At 35.2% G+C, this 20,063-nt stretch overlaps 1 protein-coding gene across 9 annotated transcripts; it reads left to right on the top strand.

Annotated features, from left to right (window-relative positions):
* The first annotated feature begins 1,312 nt into the window (after nt 1-1,312).
* LOC120454907 lies at nt 1,313-18,666 on the top strand. Of its 9 annotated transcripts, none has more exons than XM_039640592.2 (6): nt 1,317-1,872; nt 1,934-2,037; nt 5,550-5,654; nt 15,854-17,330; nt 17,384-17,772; nt 18,297-18,666. In XM_039640592.2, exons 3-6 carry the CDS (start codon nt 5,562-5,564, stop codon nt 18,657-18,659), a joined length of 2,322 nt encoding a protein of 773 aa, XP_039496526.1. In that variant the 5' UTR covers nt 1,317-1,872; nt 1,934-2,037; nt 5,550-5,561; the 3' UTR covers nt 18,660-18,666. The 9 variants fall into 9 exon arrangements, 8 of the variants coding, with proteins under 8 accessions (XP_043862433.1, XP_039496526.1, XP_039496527.1 ...); XM_039640597.1 differs by lacking the exon at nt 1,317-1,872 and adding an exon at nt 5,762-5,918 and having other exon boundaries at nt 2,015-2,037; nt 5,553-5,654; XM_039640596.2 differs by lacking the exons at nt 1,317-1,872; nt 1,934-2,037 and adding exons at nt 3,321-3,342; nt 5,762-5,918 and having other exon boundaries at nt 5,553-5,654.
* The last annotated feature ends 1,397 nt before the right edge of the window (nt 18,667-20,063 follow it).

Here is a 20,063-nt window from a genome sequence, read left to right as displayed (position 1 = left end):
TTTAGCATTGACAATAACAAGAGAAAAATACATACATTTTTCTCGCCAGAGCACATCAATTTAAATCAAATGCCCTGTCCAATCCATACTAAACAAGTGAAAACGCTATATTCGAGTTCCCCGACTATTGGGTACCCGTTACTCAGCTAGTGGAAGTGCAAAGGAGAAATTTTTAACCCTTTCAGTTTTTGGCGGTTTGTAGGCGTTAGAGTGGGCCTAAAAATAGGACTAAACAAATTTTAAAAAATATCAAAACATTTTTCAAAAATGTGGGCGTGGTAGTTTTGGGCGGTTTGTGGGGTGAAGAAAATTTTTTGCAAATCGATTAAAATTAACAAGACTAATAAAAATATGAAAAAATATCAAAACATTTTACAAAAGTATGGGCGACATGGCCAGATCGACTCGGCTATTGATCCTGATCAAGAATATATATTCTTCATATGGTTGGAAACGCTTCCTTCTGCCTGTTACATACTTTTCAACAAATCTAGTATACCCTTCTTCTCGACGAGTAACGGGTATAAAAAGAAAGATCGATATAGTCAAGTTCCCCGACAATCTGATACCCGTTACTGAGCTAGTGGAAGTGCAAGGAAGAAATTTTAGACACTGACATTTTTTTGGTGGTTTGTGGACGTAAGAGCGGGCGTGGCAAAAAGATTGTTGGCCAATTGAGAAAAATTTAAAAGACTAACAAAAAAGGGAATAAATAGTAACACATTTTTCAAAAGTGTGATCGTGGCGCTTTAGAATATATATATATATGGTAAAGAAATATTTTTTTTTTCGTATGAACGCCTCGATTTGAGGAACTTGAAGTCGAAATTAAGCTTGCCGGTTTCAGAGACAGACGGAGCATAAGTTTATTTTCAAATGTTGTCATCATTTTTGTTGTTTATAAGTTTTTTTCCAACTTCTACCGAAAATGTTTAATGCTTTAAAATATCTGTTATACATGGATTGTGAGAGAAATAGAACTCATGTTTTGTACACACATGCTTCCTTAACATGCTAATTAAATTCAATTATAGTTACCTAAATTCATAGGAAAAGGTAATTAAATTAAAAAACACATTCAACAGTTCAAATGTTTCAGTTTTCGCTACATACTTGTAGAAACACAGGGTTAATTTGATAAACTTTTATTATTAAAAGAGCGCAAGCGCGTACTTTGGAAACGCCCTCGAAATTGGGATAGTTGATTCTTATTGGTTTGCTTTTTCTAGTATATATATATATATATATTTATATATATATTTCCTTTTGTGGTGTATCATTTGCTTTCGGTCTCTTATTGGCTGATAAGCGGTCAAGAGTATTTGGTTCTTAGGACTTCACAAGCTGGTACCGGAATCGGTTTCTCACTCCTGCTGCTTTCTTTGAACGATGCCAATACCAACGAATATGGTGTTTCATATTCAGTTTTCGCACCTTTTTCGTGTAACAATAATCTAGTCCTCAGACTATGCCATGTGTTAAATTGTTTAATGAAAATCGAGTGTTTACATTCAGTTATCTAACTATAAGATGAAACTTCAATAATCAGAATGATTAAGTATTTAAAAAAAGTACACATTCCAAAATATATTATAACAGTGGAAACATATTTTAAAACAAACAAATTAATAGTTTTTTAAACAAATAGGAACTTAGGTTAATAAAGCGATATGAATCTAATCGCAACTTGAACGTAACCTAACAAGTGTTATCCCAAAACAAAGAAATACATCAAATCAAACAATATTATGAATATTATATATTTATGTATATATATATAGTTCGTATTAATACAAAAAATGTCGGTAACAACAGCGGTAGTGCTCAACTTTGTAAAATAATGCTTAAGCGACTTTTAGTAAAGTGACGTCGGTAAGTGACCATACAAATAATTGTAAACGATGCAACAACATTTGAATACCCCTTACTTTAGACTATAGGAGTATACAAAGGTATAAGGATTACGCGAACAAATGTTATAAATGCCAAGGTCTGTCTGGCGCCCACATCATTAAGGGAATCTTCAATGCGTAAATGGTATTTTTTTTAACCCTTAATTTTAAATACAACACCCAAATAAAATTCGTCACAGAATCTTTACCGTTGTTACATGATTTTCTATACTTTCAAGTATAAGCAACGCTTTTGTGACAAAAAATGGTTGCTATTGTATAGCAAATACAATATCTAAAGTTTACTTCTTCGGCTTTAATAGAAGATGCGTAAGTGTGGCTTTTGGCAGTTGGAGTGGGCGTGGCAACATCAGTTACCAAACTTGGGCTACGTCTAAGGCTCTGGGATCTGCATGTCTAATCTTAACTTTTTAGCTTTTATAGTTCCTGAGATCTATATATTTTTTCATTTCCTTATTAGTATTGTAAATTTCCATCGATCTGCAGAACAACTTTTTGCCACGCCCACAAAGCGCCAAAAACTGCTACGCCCGCACTATTGAAAAATGTTTTGGTATTTTTTCCCATTCTTGTTAGTCCTGTAAATTTCACGCCCCCTCTAACACCCACAAACCGCCAAAAACTGTCAGTGTTGAAATTTCTCCTTCGCACTTCCACTAGCTGAGTAACGGGTATCTAATAGTCGAGAACTTGAATACTTTTGCCTGTTACATACCTTTCAACGAATATCCTATACTCTCTTACTGGAATATATATACTATATTTATAACTTTATAAGTTTACCGCTTACTGCTTTAAAATCTATTGTCTATAATTGACTCTACAAATTCATAAAAATGTGGGACTCTACTCGGTAGTAGATTTTAATTATTGGGACAACACCAAAATAGACGGGCATTATATCTTTACCAACATTTTTACGGACGGACGGACATGGTCAAATCGACTCGGATATTGATCCTGATCAAGAATATATATACTTTATATGGTCGGAAACGCTTCCTTCTGCCTGTTACATACTTTTCAACGAATTTAGTATACCCTTTTACTCTACGAGTAACGGGTATAACAACAGGTTCTCGCAATAAAGCAATAGCAAAAACTTATCGATTGAGATCTCTTGAAAGCTACTGATATAGATTTACATGTAAGTTTACATTTTCCACGGATACAAGCCCATAGCCTCAAAAGGAAAAATAATTAGTCAAGGTAAACTCAATTATCCGCACATTTCATTTTCAAATGTTAATCGTCAAGCAATTTAACCCAATTAAATATGCATGATGTTTTACGTGTAAACAAAAGGCCATCACTGGGACCGGTACCAGCAACGACAAGCAGTTTTGTAAAGTTTGCCCGCCCTCAAATGGAACACCTATTATTTGCCTGTTGACAGTACCCACTCAAGCGAATTATTGCCAACTCATCAGTGGGTATTTTAGTCCATTTTTTATCTACCCCATATCTGAATTTGTATCGTCAAAAGGCATATGCCTCTGAAATCAACCCCCGGAACTTCCGAAACGTAATCGTTTTCGATTTTAATAGGCGTATATGTACAATTGGATGACGAGTACACACTTCCAATTTGAAATATGAAACCTGGACAAGCAATTGAAGTGAAAGTTTGAGGCACTCCCTAGAGTAAACAACCACTCAAATTAATTAGGGATAATTGAATTCACGTTGCAAATGCGGTTTGCACCTTTTATGGTCCAAGCTTACAGATTTAATAATCTTTTTCAAAAGTGTCGGCGTGGCAGCTTTGGGCATGTTGTGGGCGTGGCAAAAAAAATTGCAAATCGATAATCAAAATTATAAAAGTAATAAAAAAAATGGAAAAAATCAAAACAGTTATCAAAAGTGTGGTGCAGTATTTGGCGGTTTGTGGGTCAACTCTTTCAGTAACGGGTATAAATATGAAAACATTTTTATACCCGTTACTCGTAGAGTAAAAGGGTATACTAGATGATTAGTTGAAAAGTATGTAATAGGCAGAAGGTAGCGTTTCCGACCATATAAAGTATATATATTATTGATCAGGATCAATAGCTCAGTCGATCTGGCCATGTCCGCCTGTCCGTTCTTTTGAACGTCGAGAACTCAGGAACTTCAAAAGCTAGAAAGTTGAGATTAAGCTTACAGACTCCAAAGACATACATAGACGCAGCGCAAGTTTATCGATTCATGCTGCCACGCCCACAAACCGCCCAAAACAGCCACGCCCACACTTTTCAAAAATGATTTGATATTTTTTCATTGTTGTATTAGGCTTGGAAATTTCTATCAATTTTCCAAAAAACTTTTTGCCACGCACTGTAAGTGTTGAAGACTTTCTTTCGCACTTCCACTAGCTGCGTAACGGGTATCAGATAGTCGATAAACTTGAGTAAGAGTGGGCGTGGCAAACAGTTTTTTTGCAAATCGAGAGAAATTTACAAGATTAATAAAGAAATGAATAAATATTAAAACATTTTTTAAAAGTGTGGTCGTGGCAGTTCTCGATACTCGTTTTATTATTTGATTTCAAATTTCTATCAGTATGCCATCACACTCCAATTATCTGACTAACGGGTATCTGATAGTTTTGGAACTTTACTATTGCGTTCTTTATTGTTATATATAAATAATAAGAGAAATGTGAATAATTAAAAAAAAATTTGAAGCTCCCTCTTACAAACAACCCCGCCTTTGGTGCGTTAAACCTCAGGCACTCGTCCCTGCTTACTCGATTTTGATCGAAAGTTTGAGTACATCTGCCAGATTGTTAACAATCTGCCGTTTTTCTAAATACTAACATAATTTTGTCATTATTTACCTCACTGGTTTGTAATTCGTTCAACCCTCGGATTCCCCAGAAGTTTAGGAATACCGTAATCATTTGTTTCGCTTCCCGTTTGCAATTTAAGCGTGGGCATGTAGTTACAAAGGCATTAAGCCTAACAATCTGTACTTTATAACTTTTTTGCTAACCTTATTATCTCTAACGAAATGGTCTCCAGGGACTGTCTCCTTTTCAATTATGCTATTCACACGCATCCTATAATTGAATAAGGGAGTTTTCACGTTACGAATAAATTTGTAGTAAAAGTTAATACTAATGTTTTTAGAAAAATTCTCTTTATACCCTTGCAGAGAGTATATAGATTTCAGCCAGCTTGCATCGCAGTGATGAAGAAAATTATGTCCGTCTGTACGTTTCTCCGCAAATTAGTTTCTCAGCTTTAAAGATTTATACATGAAACTTTCTTGAAAAATACGCAACGAGTTGAAATTAGACTTTCCGATTTTTAATTACTGGGACCACAAGATACAGTTCAATCACCAAAATACACAAGCATTTGGAACACAGTGAAGCAATGTCTCTATATGAACGTTTTTGCGCAAACCAGTTTCCCAGTTTTCAAGATTTCTGCATGAAACTTTCCCAAACGTCTTATTTTTATTGAAAGTTATTTTATTTATAAGTCGGATAAATACATACATACATATTTACATATGTATGATACATATTTTCTCATATTAACCTTTCATGCTAGTCCAGTTACAAATTATTCAGACTTACATACCTTCTTAGCAAGGTCGCCTATGGATAAGAATATGTTAACAAGATATGTTTATTGAAAATATTTTCAGCAGCTTTTTTAAATGGCTTTAAATAAAAGTGTTCAAATGACTTCCCTATCGGTGGCTCACTTTGATGGGATGGAAAACTGCCAAGCGCCTCAAAGGTCAAATCACGTACGTACTTTAATATTTTCAGTATGCAAGAAAGCTGTATCGGTGTTCAAGGGGGGAACTACCTTTAGAGATTAAAAAAAAAAAATTTTTTTTGTTTTTATCGATAGGTATATTGCCTGAGAATATCGTGTCAATGGTTTAAAAGCTTGTTCTCGAAATTCTGGAAGAGATGATGCCTTCCGGAAGTTACTGGCGCCGAGCCAATCTTTCCATAACCGCAAACTTTAAACTTTTTTTTCTTGAAACCATGTTTTTCACACTTGTGTAAGTGATAACAAAAAACCACTGAACCGATTTTCATCTTTAGCATTAATTTTAAAGAGCATAAACAAATGTTCTATATAGATTTTAAAAACAAAAATTTTGTATACTATTTTTGACAGCAATTACAACGAAATTTTATTTTATTATTTGACAGGGTTAATTTTCAAAAATATTTTAATTCATCGACAAAAACCCTCGCGAGTAAGAAAATGTTTGGTTGACTTAAGACTAAAATTGTAGACAGTATAACTTACACAAATCATAATGTCTGCGGCTATATGACAAAAGTCAGCAGGGGTATTTGAAAAAATTATTTATTTCCTCTGGTATCATAATAAAGTAATATAACCGTTACTCGTAGAGTAAAAGGATACACTAGATTCTTCTAAATTTCAGCCAATTTTCCAATAATCTTTTTTCCACGCGCACTCTAACGCCCACAAACAGCCAAAAACTGTCAGTTTGGAAATTTCTCCTTCGCACTTCCACTAGCTGAGTAACGGGTATCAGGTAGACGGACACTCCACTATAGCGCTCTCTTTATTTCATTTTTATTATTTGTCTTTCCAATTTCTATCAATATGACTGAAATATTTTTGATAATGCCTAAACTTTTGAAATTTTTTTTACTATTTTACTTTTTAAATTCTAGGATATGCTTTTTACGCAATCTGATTTTCTCTATTTTTCAAATTTATTTTCTTCTAGTACTGCCAGTAGCGGTACATAAACTCGACTCAAGCGTCTTTTTCTCATATCCGTTACTCATTGCGTAAAACTATATACATATGTACATAGACAAGTATTCTAGTAACAGATAAACCATGGCCTAAAATGTTACGGTCTACGATTTTAGGTTTATGTAATGCATACTTTTTCGGTAATGTCCCCAAAAAAGAATTTAACAAAACCAAATAAATATAATGTGTTTAAATGTACATATATAGAACTGTTTACTACTAAACATACACTTATCAACATTCGATTTAACATACTATGAATGTTTGCTGTTACTTCTTTTATAAAATAAATGATATATGTATAACCGTTTACGTAAAACAAATACAAATTCGGCCAAAATTGTGTTTCAAGTTTCGTTTAACAGTACACTGTTTTTAATTGTTTTTCAAATTGTATATTACTGCAAATTTTGATGCCGCACAGTGGTCGGAAATCCAAAATTCCTGGCCAAAAATCAAACTAGAAAATTTTTGTTTGTATTCTTTTTGTCCAGAGCTCCCGTCGAACCCCCACTTAACAACGAGCATTAAATTTTGTAATACATTATTGTTCATCAAATCTAAAAAGTCATTTTCCATTTCCGAAATTCGTTTGCCCGTATGGTTCAAAGGCGATTGTAGTTTAACTTCGGCACAGTTTTGAGTAATTGAAATGTCTGCCGGAAAGCATTGTTTTTTGGCCTCCAAATCGGAATCGTAACTAGGAAAAACTGTGCTGTTGTATGCTTTCGTAGTGAGTCTGATATTCACGTACTGCGACTTTGTTAATTTAGCATCAAGAACAAGTCCTAAAGCAGTGTTAGGGGATATTTTTGTTTCCATTTTCGAGACCTTTTTAAATAATAAATACTTCATCGCTCGCCACTGAAACAGCTCCAGTTTTTCGAAGGCTCATTTAGCCTGCATAGCAAGTGTTTGTGTTTATGCATAAGCAATTGTTATTTACCGTTACATCAATCGAAGTATCCAGCCAGCTCTTGTTCTTATTCAGAAAAATATCCTTGGCTCGGTGTACAGCTCGCCATTTCGATTTCATATTGGTTACGATTTTTTGGATTTACCGTTACATCAATCGAAGTATCCAGCCAGCTCTTGTTCTTATTCAGAAAAATATCCTTGGCTCGGTGTACAGCTCGCCATCTCGATTTCATATTGGTTACGATTTTTTGGATTGCCACTTGCGACTTGCCTTCGATTGTGAATGAATCTTCTTCTTTATCAAGTGGACGTTTTCATAAAGAACTGCGTTTTTTATCACAATTTTCGTCAAGCGCACGAAACAGGTTAGGTTGCGCGATCTTACACGTGGAGCAATGACGGGCAAGTGCCCACAGCAAGGTATTAAATTTATCGACCCAACCTTTTGGATTATGAAACTTTAATGTCATCTGTTGAAGAAAAGATGAAGCTTTACCTCTGTCGGTAACTTTCGATATTTATACCCGTTCCTCGTAGAATAACAGGATATACTAAATTCGTTGAAAAGTATGTAACAGGCAGAAGGAAGCGTTTCCGACCATATAAAGTATATATATTCATGATCAGGATCAATAGCCGAGTCGATCTGGCCATGTCCGTCTGTCCGTCCGTCTGTTCGTCTGTCCTTCTGTCCGTCTGTCCGTATGAACGTCCAGATCTCAGGAACTACAAGAGCTAAAAAGTTAAGATTAAGCATTCAGACTACAGCGACATAGACGCAGCGCAAGTTTGTCGGCCACGGCCACTCCAACGCCCACAAAACCGCCCAAAACTGCGACGCCCACACTTTTGGAAAATAATTTGATATTTTTTAATTTTTGTATTTATCTTGTAAATTTCTATCGATTTGCCAAAAAACTTTTTGCCACGTACATACGCTGCAGAGTGCATCGACTCGGCTATGCAGTTTTGGACGGTTTTTGGACGTTAGAGTAGGCGTGACAAAAATATTTTTCGCAAATCGATAGAAATTTAGAAGACTAATATAAAAAATGAAAAAATATTAAAACATTTTTAAAAAGTGTTGGCGTGGTAGTTTTGGGCGGCTTGTGTGCGTCAACAAACTTGCGCTGCGTCTATGTCTCTGGAAGCTTCACGCGTAATCTCAACATTCTATCTTCTGTAGTTCCTAAGATCGGCTAATGATAATATATATAATTTATATGGACGGAAACGCTTGTAAAAATACGCTGCCTGTAAAATACTGTTCAAGGAATCTATTATACCCTTTGCCTGAGCGAGTAATGGGTTTAATTGGATAAAATATTTTGACTTATTGACCTATTACCTAAAAAATAACGTTTTGTATATTTAGCCTTCATTAGATCATGCATTACCTTGTCATTAGCCTACAATTTGTCTTGTATCAAAGGAAGCGTTTCCGACCCTATGCAGTATACACATATGTACTTGTTTAGAATCATTAACCGAGTTAATCTAATTGGAACTTTATATAACCTTTATAGATCAGTAAAAAATTTATTCTTTTAGTTTATAAAAATAAGGCTGTTTTGGAAAAATACATTTGAAAAATGTTATCGTTTGGTTCAGGGACTCTTGCTAGTTTGACTTTGTCTTCAAAGTGTTTTAGGCAATTTAAAAAATCTGTTAAGGGTGCAAAACCAATTTAAGTAAAACAAATCTATCTATGTCCGTCTGACCAAAAATTTAAAAACCATGACGGTAAAAACAACGTATAAAAAAACACCCACCGGAGAATGGATGGGCACTAACCAATTTTAATTAAATAATTCTGTTTTGTTACTTAAACATATGATTAATATGATTAATGCACATGTGGGTATGATTAATACTTATATGATTAAAATGATAATATAATTAACTGAAAAAAATAAATTGCCTTAGAAAAAAGATTTGTAAGAAAACTTAAAGTTCACATTTAGTAAAATCACAGGTGTATTTTGTTGAATTATCTGCGTCAAAAGTTGTGTTAAACAATTTAGAATATGTTACATGACTGTACTTTAAAAACATATTAATACCGCCATTATACACAGTAGTTTTATACTCGTAGATAAAAGGTATGTAAAGAATTATGTTATATAGTTCACACATATATTCTTTATCAGTACCACTAATCAGCCAAGTCTTTTTCATACATAAAAGCAAACCTGATTCAAATTGACATGAAATATATTTAAAAGATATCCATTAATAATTAAATAGGGAGGCTAAATTATGCTACTTTCTATGAAAGATAATTGTAATGTAGTTTAAATTTGTGATTAATGTGTAAAAACTGCCAATCACAAAACTTTTGAATTCAGCTATACTAGTCCCTTCAGTATACACTGCTTTGAAGCATTTTAGTTTAGTATTCCTTCTAGTGATGATAATCAGTCGGGTTGATCTAGATATGTCTACATGTTTGATTTCTTAAATCAATTATTTAAAACAGAAATCTTTGAAAATTTGTTTTATGGGAACTAGAAATATAAAAATGTCGCGATATTACAAATGTTAAGTATCTGAACCGTTACGATGATGTGTTTGGAAAACAAAACGAAATGGTAATTACAAAAATTTGTTTACTTTTTCAAAAAAGTTTAAATTGTTTTTAGACTACTTTTATACCCGTTATACTAGATAGAGGTATATATACTAGATTCGATGAAAAGTATTTAACAGGCAGAAGGAAGCGTTTCCGACTATAGCGGTGTCGATCTTGCCATGTCGGCCTGTCCGTCTATCTGTCCATATGAACATCGAGATCTCAGGAACTAGAGAACTAGAGATGTCAGCTGACATCGAAAATTTCCTAACTGAACCCTATTAAAAAACAAGAGAGAACGCTGTAGCCCGGTTGCCCGACTATCTGACTTTCAGCTAGTGAAAGTGAGAAAAGGAATTAAAACACTGACCGTTTTTGGCGGTTTGTGGGCGTTAGAGTGGGCGCGGCAAAACGATTTTTGGTATATAGAGTTAAACGAACAAAAATGTGAAAAAATTTCTAAACATTTTTTAAAAGTATGGGCGTGGCAATTTTGGGCGGTTTGTGGGCGTTAGCGTGGGCAGACGGACATGGCCAGATTCGTTTAAAAGTATGTAACAGGCAGAAGGAAGCGTTTCCGACCATATAAAGTATATATATTCTTGATCAGGACCAATAGCCGAGTCGATATGACCATGTCCGTCTGTCCGTCCGTCCGTCTGTCCGTCCGTCTGTCTGTCCGTCCGTATGAACGCTGTGATCTCAGGAACTACAAAAGCTAGATAGTTGAGATTAAGCGTAAAGACTCCAGAGACATAGACGCAGCGCAAGTTTGTCGATTCATGTTGCCACGCCCACTCTGACGCCCACAAACCGCCCAAAACTGCCACGCCCACACTTTTATAAAATGTTTTGATATTTTTTCATTTATGTATAGATCTTGTAAATTTCAATCGATTTGCCAAAAAACTTTTTGCCACGCCCACTCTAACGCCCACAAACCGCCCGAAGCTGCCACGCCCACACTTTTGAAAAATGTTTAGATATTTTTTCATTTTTGTATTAGTCTTGTAAATTTCTATCGATTTGCCAAAAAACTTTTTGCCACGCCTATGGATATATAATTTAAATTATCTTCATTAGCACTATGTATAGTTGCGTCTACGCTGTTTGCGACTTCGCCAACCATGACTTCTTATCGAATTCGTTAAGTTTGATTTTCATGTTCGGCTCTTTGATATTATTGAGCCATACCAATGGCTTGTGATCATTATTTCAAAAGGCCTGCCGAATAAGTATGACCTGAAATATTTTGTCGCCCAAACTATAGCTAAAAATTCTTTTTCAATGGTAGCATAGCCGATTTCGTGTTCGTTCAACGTTCTGCTGGCAAAACAAACGGGCTAATGGTTCTATGATAGCACTGCACCAGTGGGTACATTACTCGCGTCAGTTGTTAGAGAAAAGGGCTTTGAAAAATCAGGGTAGATTAATATCGGATCTGAAGTTATAAAAACCTTTAGTCTTTCAAATGATTCGATGTAGTCTTTACATTTGATATCTATTACAGCACCTTTCTTTAGTTTAAGGGTCATGGGTTTAACCAAAGACATTATAATAACAAGATGCGTAACGGCCATAAATTGGTTTTGCACTATGCAGCCACTTTTTTGGTGACGCTCTCTTGCTCTCTCTCTCTTGCTCTCTTTTCGCTCGCCTAAAATCGAAAGCGTTATCTTGCTTGTATGAGTAAAAACAATAAAGGAGATCGTGTGCATGTGTGCGTGCTTATGCTAGAAGACGATTTTAGGGCCGAAATCAATTTTGATTTAAGAAACAAATTTGATTAATGTTTTGGTCAATTTCGATTCGTAACTCTTATGGTTTGAAAGAAGTTTTTTATACCCGTTACTCGTAGAGCATTTCATACCACCCATAATTGCGCGCTTTTTTAAAAATATCAAAATAAAATATAAAAAAATAATTTAAGTGAATCTTATTACATTTAAAAAATAAATATTTCATAAAAATAATTCATAATCTAAAATATTATTTATAAAATAAATAAAAATATGGAAACTTTTTATTGCAAAATTGATCTTATGTCTCTGGAAGACATAGAAGCAGCGCAAGTTTGTCGATTCATGTTGCCACGCCCACTCTAACGCCCACAAACCGCCCAAAGCTGCCACGCCCAAACTTGAAAAATGTTTTGATATTTTTTCATTTTTGTATTAGTCTTGTAAATTTCTATCAATTTGGCAAACAACTTTTTGCCACGCCCACAAACCGCCAAAAACTGTCAGTGCTGAAATTTCTTCTTCGCACATCCACTGGCTGAGTAACGGGTATCAGATAGTCGGGGAACTCGACTATAGCGTTCTCTCTTGTTTTTGTTTGGCACGTCGCAATATCCGGTTGAATTAAGAAAAATCTCGTCGGTATAAGCGGTTTGTCGCTAAAAGCGGAGACGTACTAACTGGAGGTCCTTTCATATAACTTTGTATGGAGACCAACCAAGTCAACGAGTTTCCGTCGCAATAACCGGATTGACGCTATAAGCGGAGTCGTTATAACCGGAATTTACTGTAATAGGATAAAGTCTAATATAGACAGAACATAATACTATGTAGGGGTCATGCAACTCATAGTAAGATCTACAAAAATTTAAAAATTAGGGGTACATAATTTCTTGTGAATTTCGTTGGAACAGAGAAGTTTAGCCGACTAACCAAGTCCGGACTATCAACTTGACCATAAATAAGATTTACTTATTTAGGAAAGCGGTGAAATATATATGGAGTAAGACGAAGCAATTGTTGACAAAATTTTGCTATATGTAACAACATTGCATGTATTTATATTTAAAGGCAGAATATTTTTAGACCACCAGTTGCAAATTCTGCCCAAATAAACATTAAGCAAGAAACTGTCACTAATAGAGTTAAATGTCATATATTATAGATTTGGAGATCATCTGCGTACAGCAGGTAATTACAACATTTAAGGCACATACAAATATAACTGATTAAAAAAAATTAAAAACAAAGGGTAAAGAGAACCGCCTTGAGGAAGTCTTGACGTGATAAGTCAAATTTACCACTTATGATGTTATCCAATTTAAAAAGGATGAGTGAATGCCAAACTTAGAAAGTTTGGCCCACATAGCGATGACAGACTTTGTCAAAGGCTTTAGCGAAATTTGTGTATACCGAATCAACCTAAGAATGACCCATTTTGATTGGGATCGGTATAAGCGAGAAATAGGAAGGATTATTTTTTACAAACTATCTATTCGAAAAGCGTAGCAATATTGCTAGATTCAGCAGACAACAATTTTTTTTACCATTTTTGTGAATCGGCAAGAAGTAAAAATAGTCTTAGATAACGATGACAAAAGACGCATTGTAAGAGGGAGAAGAAGACCCGAAATATAGTTTTTATGAAAAAAGGGGAAGACTTTATTTATGTATATTTATATATTTATGAATCAATAAAGGTGCAGTATAGCATCAGAAATGGCATCAGTAATATTAAACGACCCAATATTGAACATTTCCGGAATCTTGCGTAAAATATTTTCCAGATAATTTCCACTCACAGTTAGTAGAGAAATAGGAAGCAAATAGCATCAGAGTTAGCTGAAATGTTCCCATGTGTCGTAGCATATTGACGAAGATTTCTTTTTAGAATTAATAAAGCACCGGAATGTGTAGGAGTTGGCCTTAAGGAAATTTTCCACATCAGAGATACACGGATCATATAGAATTTATTCAGGAACTCAAATTTTCTTTTGTGTTGTCTATAGCTTTTTCCATCAACTGGATTACCCATTGGAAAAACCTCTTATAAAATTTGTTTCTAAGATTTTTTAACTTCTGAAGACCTTTTGTGTATCTTGTAAGATCGTGGTTGAAGTATAGCTGTCAGGAGTCGATATGAGGACCGATAAGAAGTTGTTATGGTTAAATTCCTGGCAATCATTCAAATGTTTGGAGACGCACTCTAATGATAATATAGCATATAGGTCTGCATTACTAGGATTAAATTTAGAAATTATATTAAAAAACTGTAAAGAAATTGGGAGTTCAAATGTAAAAACATAATGGCTGGTGATGTACATCACAATAAAAACAAGAGAGAACGCAGCACTGACAGTTTTTGACGGTTTGTGGGTGTGGCAAAAGTTTTTTGGCAAATCGATAGAAATTTACAAGACTAATACAAAAATGAATAAATATCAAAAGTGTGGGCGTGGCAGCTTTGGGCGGTGTGTAGGCGTTAGAGTGGGCGAGGAGAAAAAGTTTTTTTGCAAATCGATAGAATATAACAAGACCAATAAAAAAAATATCAAATCATTTTTCAAAAGTTTGGGCGTGGCAGCTTTGGGCAGTTTGTGGGCGTTAGAGTGGGCGTGGCAACATGAAACGACGCTGCGTCTATGTCTCTGCAGTCTGTATGCCTAATCTCAACTTTCTAGCTTTTATAGATCCTGAGATCTCGAAGTTCATACGGACAGACAGACGGACGGACAGACGGATATGGCCAGATCGACTCACCTATTGAACCTGATCAAGAATATATATACTTTATATGGTCGGAAACGCTTCCTTCTGCCTGTTACATACTTTTCAACGAATCTAGTATACCCTTTTGAATTAGACGAAATACGGGTGAATAGCATTGATCGACATTTTAAACCACATATTTTAACAACATATAGGTTTAACCCCAGGTGTTTATAAGTCATGGACATGGGAAATATATATATTTTTTTTTTCGCACATTTGTTAGTCTTGTAAATTTTTCTCGATTTCCAAAAATCTTTTTGCAACGCCCACTCTAACGCTCACAAACCGGCAAAAACGGCCAGAGCTGAAATTTCTCTTCGCACTTCCACTAGCTGAGTAATAGGTATCAGATAGTCGGGCAACCGGACTATAGCGTTCTCTCTTGTTTTTTAATAGGGTTCAGTTAGGAAATCTTCGATGTCAGCTGACATCTCTAGTTCTCTAGTTCCTGAGATCTCGGGGAACTCGACTTTAGCGTTCTCTCTTGTTTTGGTTTTACTTTTTGCTGGATTTCACGCGTCTAACGTTTTTGTTGAAAATTTAAAGCCTAACTACTGATATACAACACATTTACGTAAAAATGGACGTTTTTAAATTTTTAATAAATAAGAACATGACTTGCCTAGCTATTCATATTTCCAATCGATCGCACCCTCAACATACAAAAGTTCGCGGCTTAAAATAAGGGTAATATGACTTTAAATTGGCAATAACTTACCTTGCCTCAGTCCCAAAAACGTACTTATTTTGCAGAAAAACCAAATAAGAAAACAAGAGAGAACTCAACTAGCAGTTACCGATTACTCAGATATTGGGAGCAAGCTAACAAAAATTAAAAAATCTGTAAGCATATATGTAGATAGAAATTTTCAGGACAAATGATAAAACCTAACCAAATTAAAACATAAGTGTGGGCGTAACAGTTTTGGGCGGTTTATATTCGTGTTTAAAATGTTTTTCAATGGTAGGGTGGTGGGTGTGTCAATTTTTTATAGTCTCTAAAATCTTTACTCTTAATTTTAACTTTATAGCTTTATAGTTTCATCATTCATACGAATATACAGGCGGACGGACGGGATGGAAACGCTTCCTTCTACTATTTACATAATTTTCATCGAATAAAGTTTACCCTATTACATACATAAATGGTATATTTTTTTAAATTTGTAAATAATGGAAGCTTTATATTTGTAGGTTAGCTCCGTTTTGCTGTACGGAGTGCAGATTGTATCCTTGCACATTGAAGGTCAAGAGCGCCTTTGTTTGGCGCAAATCTCAAATACATTATTAAAACAATTCAGTTATAACGAGATACATAACAGGAGAGTTGCTCTTGGCATTACTTGTGTACAATGTACACCCGTGCAATTGGAAATATTGAGAAGAGCTGGCGCAATGCCAGTAAGTTCACGACGATGTGGCATGATAACCCGCAGAGAAGCGGAGCGTCTATGCAAGAGTTTTTTGGGCGACAATACACCTCCACGACTACCTGACGACTTCGCTTTCAACGTCCAACACAAATGTGCTTGGGGCTGCCGCGGATCCTTTCTACCCTCGCGTTACAACTCATCAAGGGCTAAGTGCATTAAGTGTTCATATTGCGGAATGTTTTTCTCGCCAAATAAATTTATTTTCCACTCACATCGTATAACAACTAATGACAGGTACGTTCAGCCCGATGCAGCGAATTTTAATTCCTGGCGTCGGCATATGTCTCTGAGTGGAAATGACTACGATGAAAAAATAATTCATGCATGGGAAGATGTCAAAGCCATGTTTAACGGCGGGACAAGAAAGCGACTTGTTGGTGGCAGCGCTAATAATCGAAATCCTGGCTCACCGACGACATCCACGGCGGTAAGTTCGGGAGTTGGCAGCAGTTCATGTGGCTCACCAACGAATTTGGAAAGAGATGACAAGGAAATCGACGGGGAATCGGAGTCCATGCTCCCACAACGCCCGATAGACAGCCAGTACAATTACGGTACTGTAGCTGCAGCCGCTGCAGTGGTTGGAGTAACGGCGGTAGCAGCTGCAACTGTTGGCGTTCCCTTTAACTTACATGGCTCAACCGTCCTATCACCTCTGCATTCCCTTCGCAATGAACGTGATCTTTCTATAATGCCAATTTCCAGAAACTTTGTAGTGGACTACATGTGGCAGCAGAAGGACCAACATTATCAACAACCTTACTCAAGAAAAATCCCCAGCGGCGACAACCGTGACTCAAGCCTGGACTTTGATTCCTGTCCTCGGACTTGGGTTAGACCAGACACAAACAATCCATTCCCGAATGCGAATCCAGTTCGAACTTTGGATAGTTGTTCTTTTAATATCAAAAACGAGTCCCATTCATCAATTTATGGTATTATTAAGAACCGTAAGCTCTCTGGAGTGGCAAACAATGGGCTTAACCTGTCCGATTATAACATTCCTTCCATTCTTAATTGCTCCGCGTTTAAACCAGTTGTCGCTTCGACTGCCATCGTGTCAACTTCCTTGTACACAAGATCTAATGATTCAAAACAAACTGACTGTGACAACCCAACACAATCTACAAGAACTACAACGGTTTTAACGCGCGATAGTATTTCAGGCTCTTCCCACCAGATAGTAGGACATGAGACTTTTTCACCGATTTTAGGAAAAATTCAGTCTAATCCGGAAAGTAAGCAAAATTTTCATGTTGCACCAATATTATTATAATAAACCTATTTTTAGAGAAGTCAATTGCTTCTCTTTTAGCAAACAGTGTAACAAGAAATTCAGATGATAATGATGATGACGACGAAGTTGTAGACATCGAGACAACTGAAGATGAAGGGAAATTCGAAGTTCAACAGGCCTACGCCCCCATATCCGAAAGCGAAAGTACCAGCCGTTCTCCGTCTACAAGTACAAATATAGATGTAGAGGCAGAAGTCGATGTAGATGTAGATACCATTACAACAGACTCTTCTGAGAACCAACTAGAGTTAAATGGCGGCCGAAGCTCAACTGGGAACAGAAATCATTCCCTATCATGTTTCCAAACTGAGAAAATAAAAATGTCAGATTTATCTCCCAAAACAAAAGCGAGACTCGGCGATAATGAAGCTAATACTTTAAAGGCAAGTAACAATATTACAAAAAAACCGCAGAACAATCAGATGTTACTTTTAAACAGGTATTGTAAAAGTGAGATGTCTGCTCATTGGGGGACTGCTTATAGTTGAAACAATCTATATTTTTGTAAATTATTTTTTTTTACGATTTTTGGTGGCAACACCTTTGGAGAAAGGGTCAAGTTTAGGAGTGGTTATATCATACTTTTGTACAAGAGTTATTATTTATTAAATAAGTTAAAATTTTTTATGCACTGCTTAATCATCAAAAACAAGAATTTACGAATTCTAACTAAATTCCGTTAGTTAGCTAGTCTTTTTCCGACTGTTCCAATGGGAGCCATATGCTATAGTCGTCCCAGATGTATCAAATTAAAAATTATGCAGGAGTTTATTCAGTTAAACTTATAAATATTTATTTAAAGAGCCAACCATCAAGTAAGAATTATTTATGAACGGAAACAAACAAACGGAAATGTATTGTAACGCTATTTTGTACAACAAACATTTTTTAATATATTTCTTCTTAGGGTGCAAAAGGAATTAATGGACACTTAAAAATTTTAACTCGACGAAAAAAAGACAAAATCCAGAAGGATCTTGGAAGTCTTTCAAAGAGAACCCTAGCAAAATGTGTTAGGGAGAAATCTCTTTTAAAAAACTTAGCAGCTAATGAGCTATCATCAAGTTTGCAAATTCAACAGCAAGTTGCCTTCCCAGTATTTTTAAAATCACACTTGCATTCTTTTCGTCCACAAAAACCTCAGGAGGCGGTATCCCTTAGCCCCAACTCTGTGGCGGAGTCCAATAAATGGAGGTATCCAGTCGGCAACGTTGAACCATTATGTTGTTACCAAACGTCTGGAAATAAAAATTGTCTAGAATTAAAGTAATTTTTGAAGAAATAAAAAATCACTTAGAAGTAAGAAAATGTATCTATTTCATTAATTAAAAAGATCTTAACGCTATACTCAATGTAAGAAATTGATCAAAAATAAATCATTTTTAAAAGCACAGCAATAATCAAATTATTTAAATTAAAGCTGGTGTAGCTTCGTTTAGAAAAGGGTGGCAATAAACTTAACGCTATACGCAATGTAAGAAATTGATCAAAAATAAATCATTTTTAAAAGCACAGCAATAATAAAATTATTTAAATTAAAGCTGGTGTAGCTTCGTTTAGAAAAGGGTGGCAATAAAAATTACATGGGATCTCAGCTAATCAAAACTTTATATACTTTTTAAGGTCGGAAAAGCTGTTACATACTTTTTGACGAATCTAATATACCTTCTTCCATACGAGTAACGGTACGTATATCAATTTTTGGCTGAAAACTTGAATTATAACAAACAGTTTTATAAAGTCTCTTGACGAAATTTAAACTTATGAAAACTTATTCTTGCTATAGGAATGAGGTAAGCTTAACCAAACAGGGAGGAATTAATATTCTCTCCAAAAATGAAATGTTTGAAAATATTTACTTGTACAGTCTCTGACAGTACTTCTGTATTTGTTAAGCACCTAAAATGTTAAATAGTTTATCTTATAACGGTCGCCCTTAAATGTTTAATACTTTAAAATGGCCCATACATTACCACCTTTGTTTAGTTTCTTTCTTTTGGTTTTAGCTTTGATGATATATTCTCATACTGTACTTTATTATTTCTATTAATGGGTAGCAATTCCAGAGGTCTTCCCTCTGCAGTGACAGTTTTTGACGGTTTGTGGGCGTTAAAGTGGGCGTGGCAAAAATATTTTTGGCTAATCGAGAGATATTTACAAGAGTAATAAACATGTGAAAAAATATGAACACATTTTTCAATAGTGTGGGGCCACTCTAACACCCAAACTGCTACGCCCACACTTAATTAAAAAATGTTTGGATATTTTTATTTTTTATTACTTTTGTAAATTTCTATCGATTTGAAAAAACACTTTTTGCCACGCCCACAAACCGCTAGAAACTGTCAGTGTTGAAATTTCTCCTTCGCACTTCCACTAGCTGAGTAACGGGTATCAGATAGTCGGGGAACTCTTGTTTATTCTGAAAAATCATTGTGGTTTTTTTTAGATAGTCGGGGACCTTGACTACAGGACTACAGCATTCTGGCTTGTTTTGTTTTGAAAAATCATTGTGTTTTACTTCCAGAATAAAACTTTATTTTACCAAAGTTATAAATTTATAAATCTAAATTGCTCAAAATTGGACGATAATGGAAAAAGCCGTTGGAAAAAAATGCATGCAGATAGCTCTTTTAAAACTAAAAGACTAGAATGCTGATGTTGATACTGATCA

Source organism: Drosophila santomea, chromosome 4 (genome assembly GCF_016746245.2).
Source record: "Drosophila santomea strain STO CAGO 1482 chromosome 4, Prin_Dsan_1.1, whole genome shotgun sequence".
NCBI lineage: Eukaryota > Metazoa > Arthropoda > Insecta > Diptera > Drosophilidae > Drosophila > Drosophila santomea.
Note: the sequence above shows the minus strand (reverse complement) of the source record. Positions and strands in the feature narration are given on the sequence as shown.

Coding starts and splice junctions, on each gene's coding strand:
- LOC120454907 (XM_039640592.2), top strand. CDS start 5,562: ATGGCTTTAAATAAAAGTGTTCAAATGACTTCCCTATCGGTGGCTCAC. Junction 5,655..15,853: donor CGCCTCAAAGGTCAAATCAC/GTACGTACTTTA, acceptor TTATATTTGTAG/GTTAGCTCCGTTTTGCTGTA. Junction 17,773..18,296: donor ATGAAGCTAATACTTTAAAG/GCAAGTAACAAT, acceptor ATTTCTTCTTAG/GGTGCAAAAGGAATTAATGG.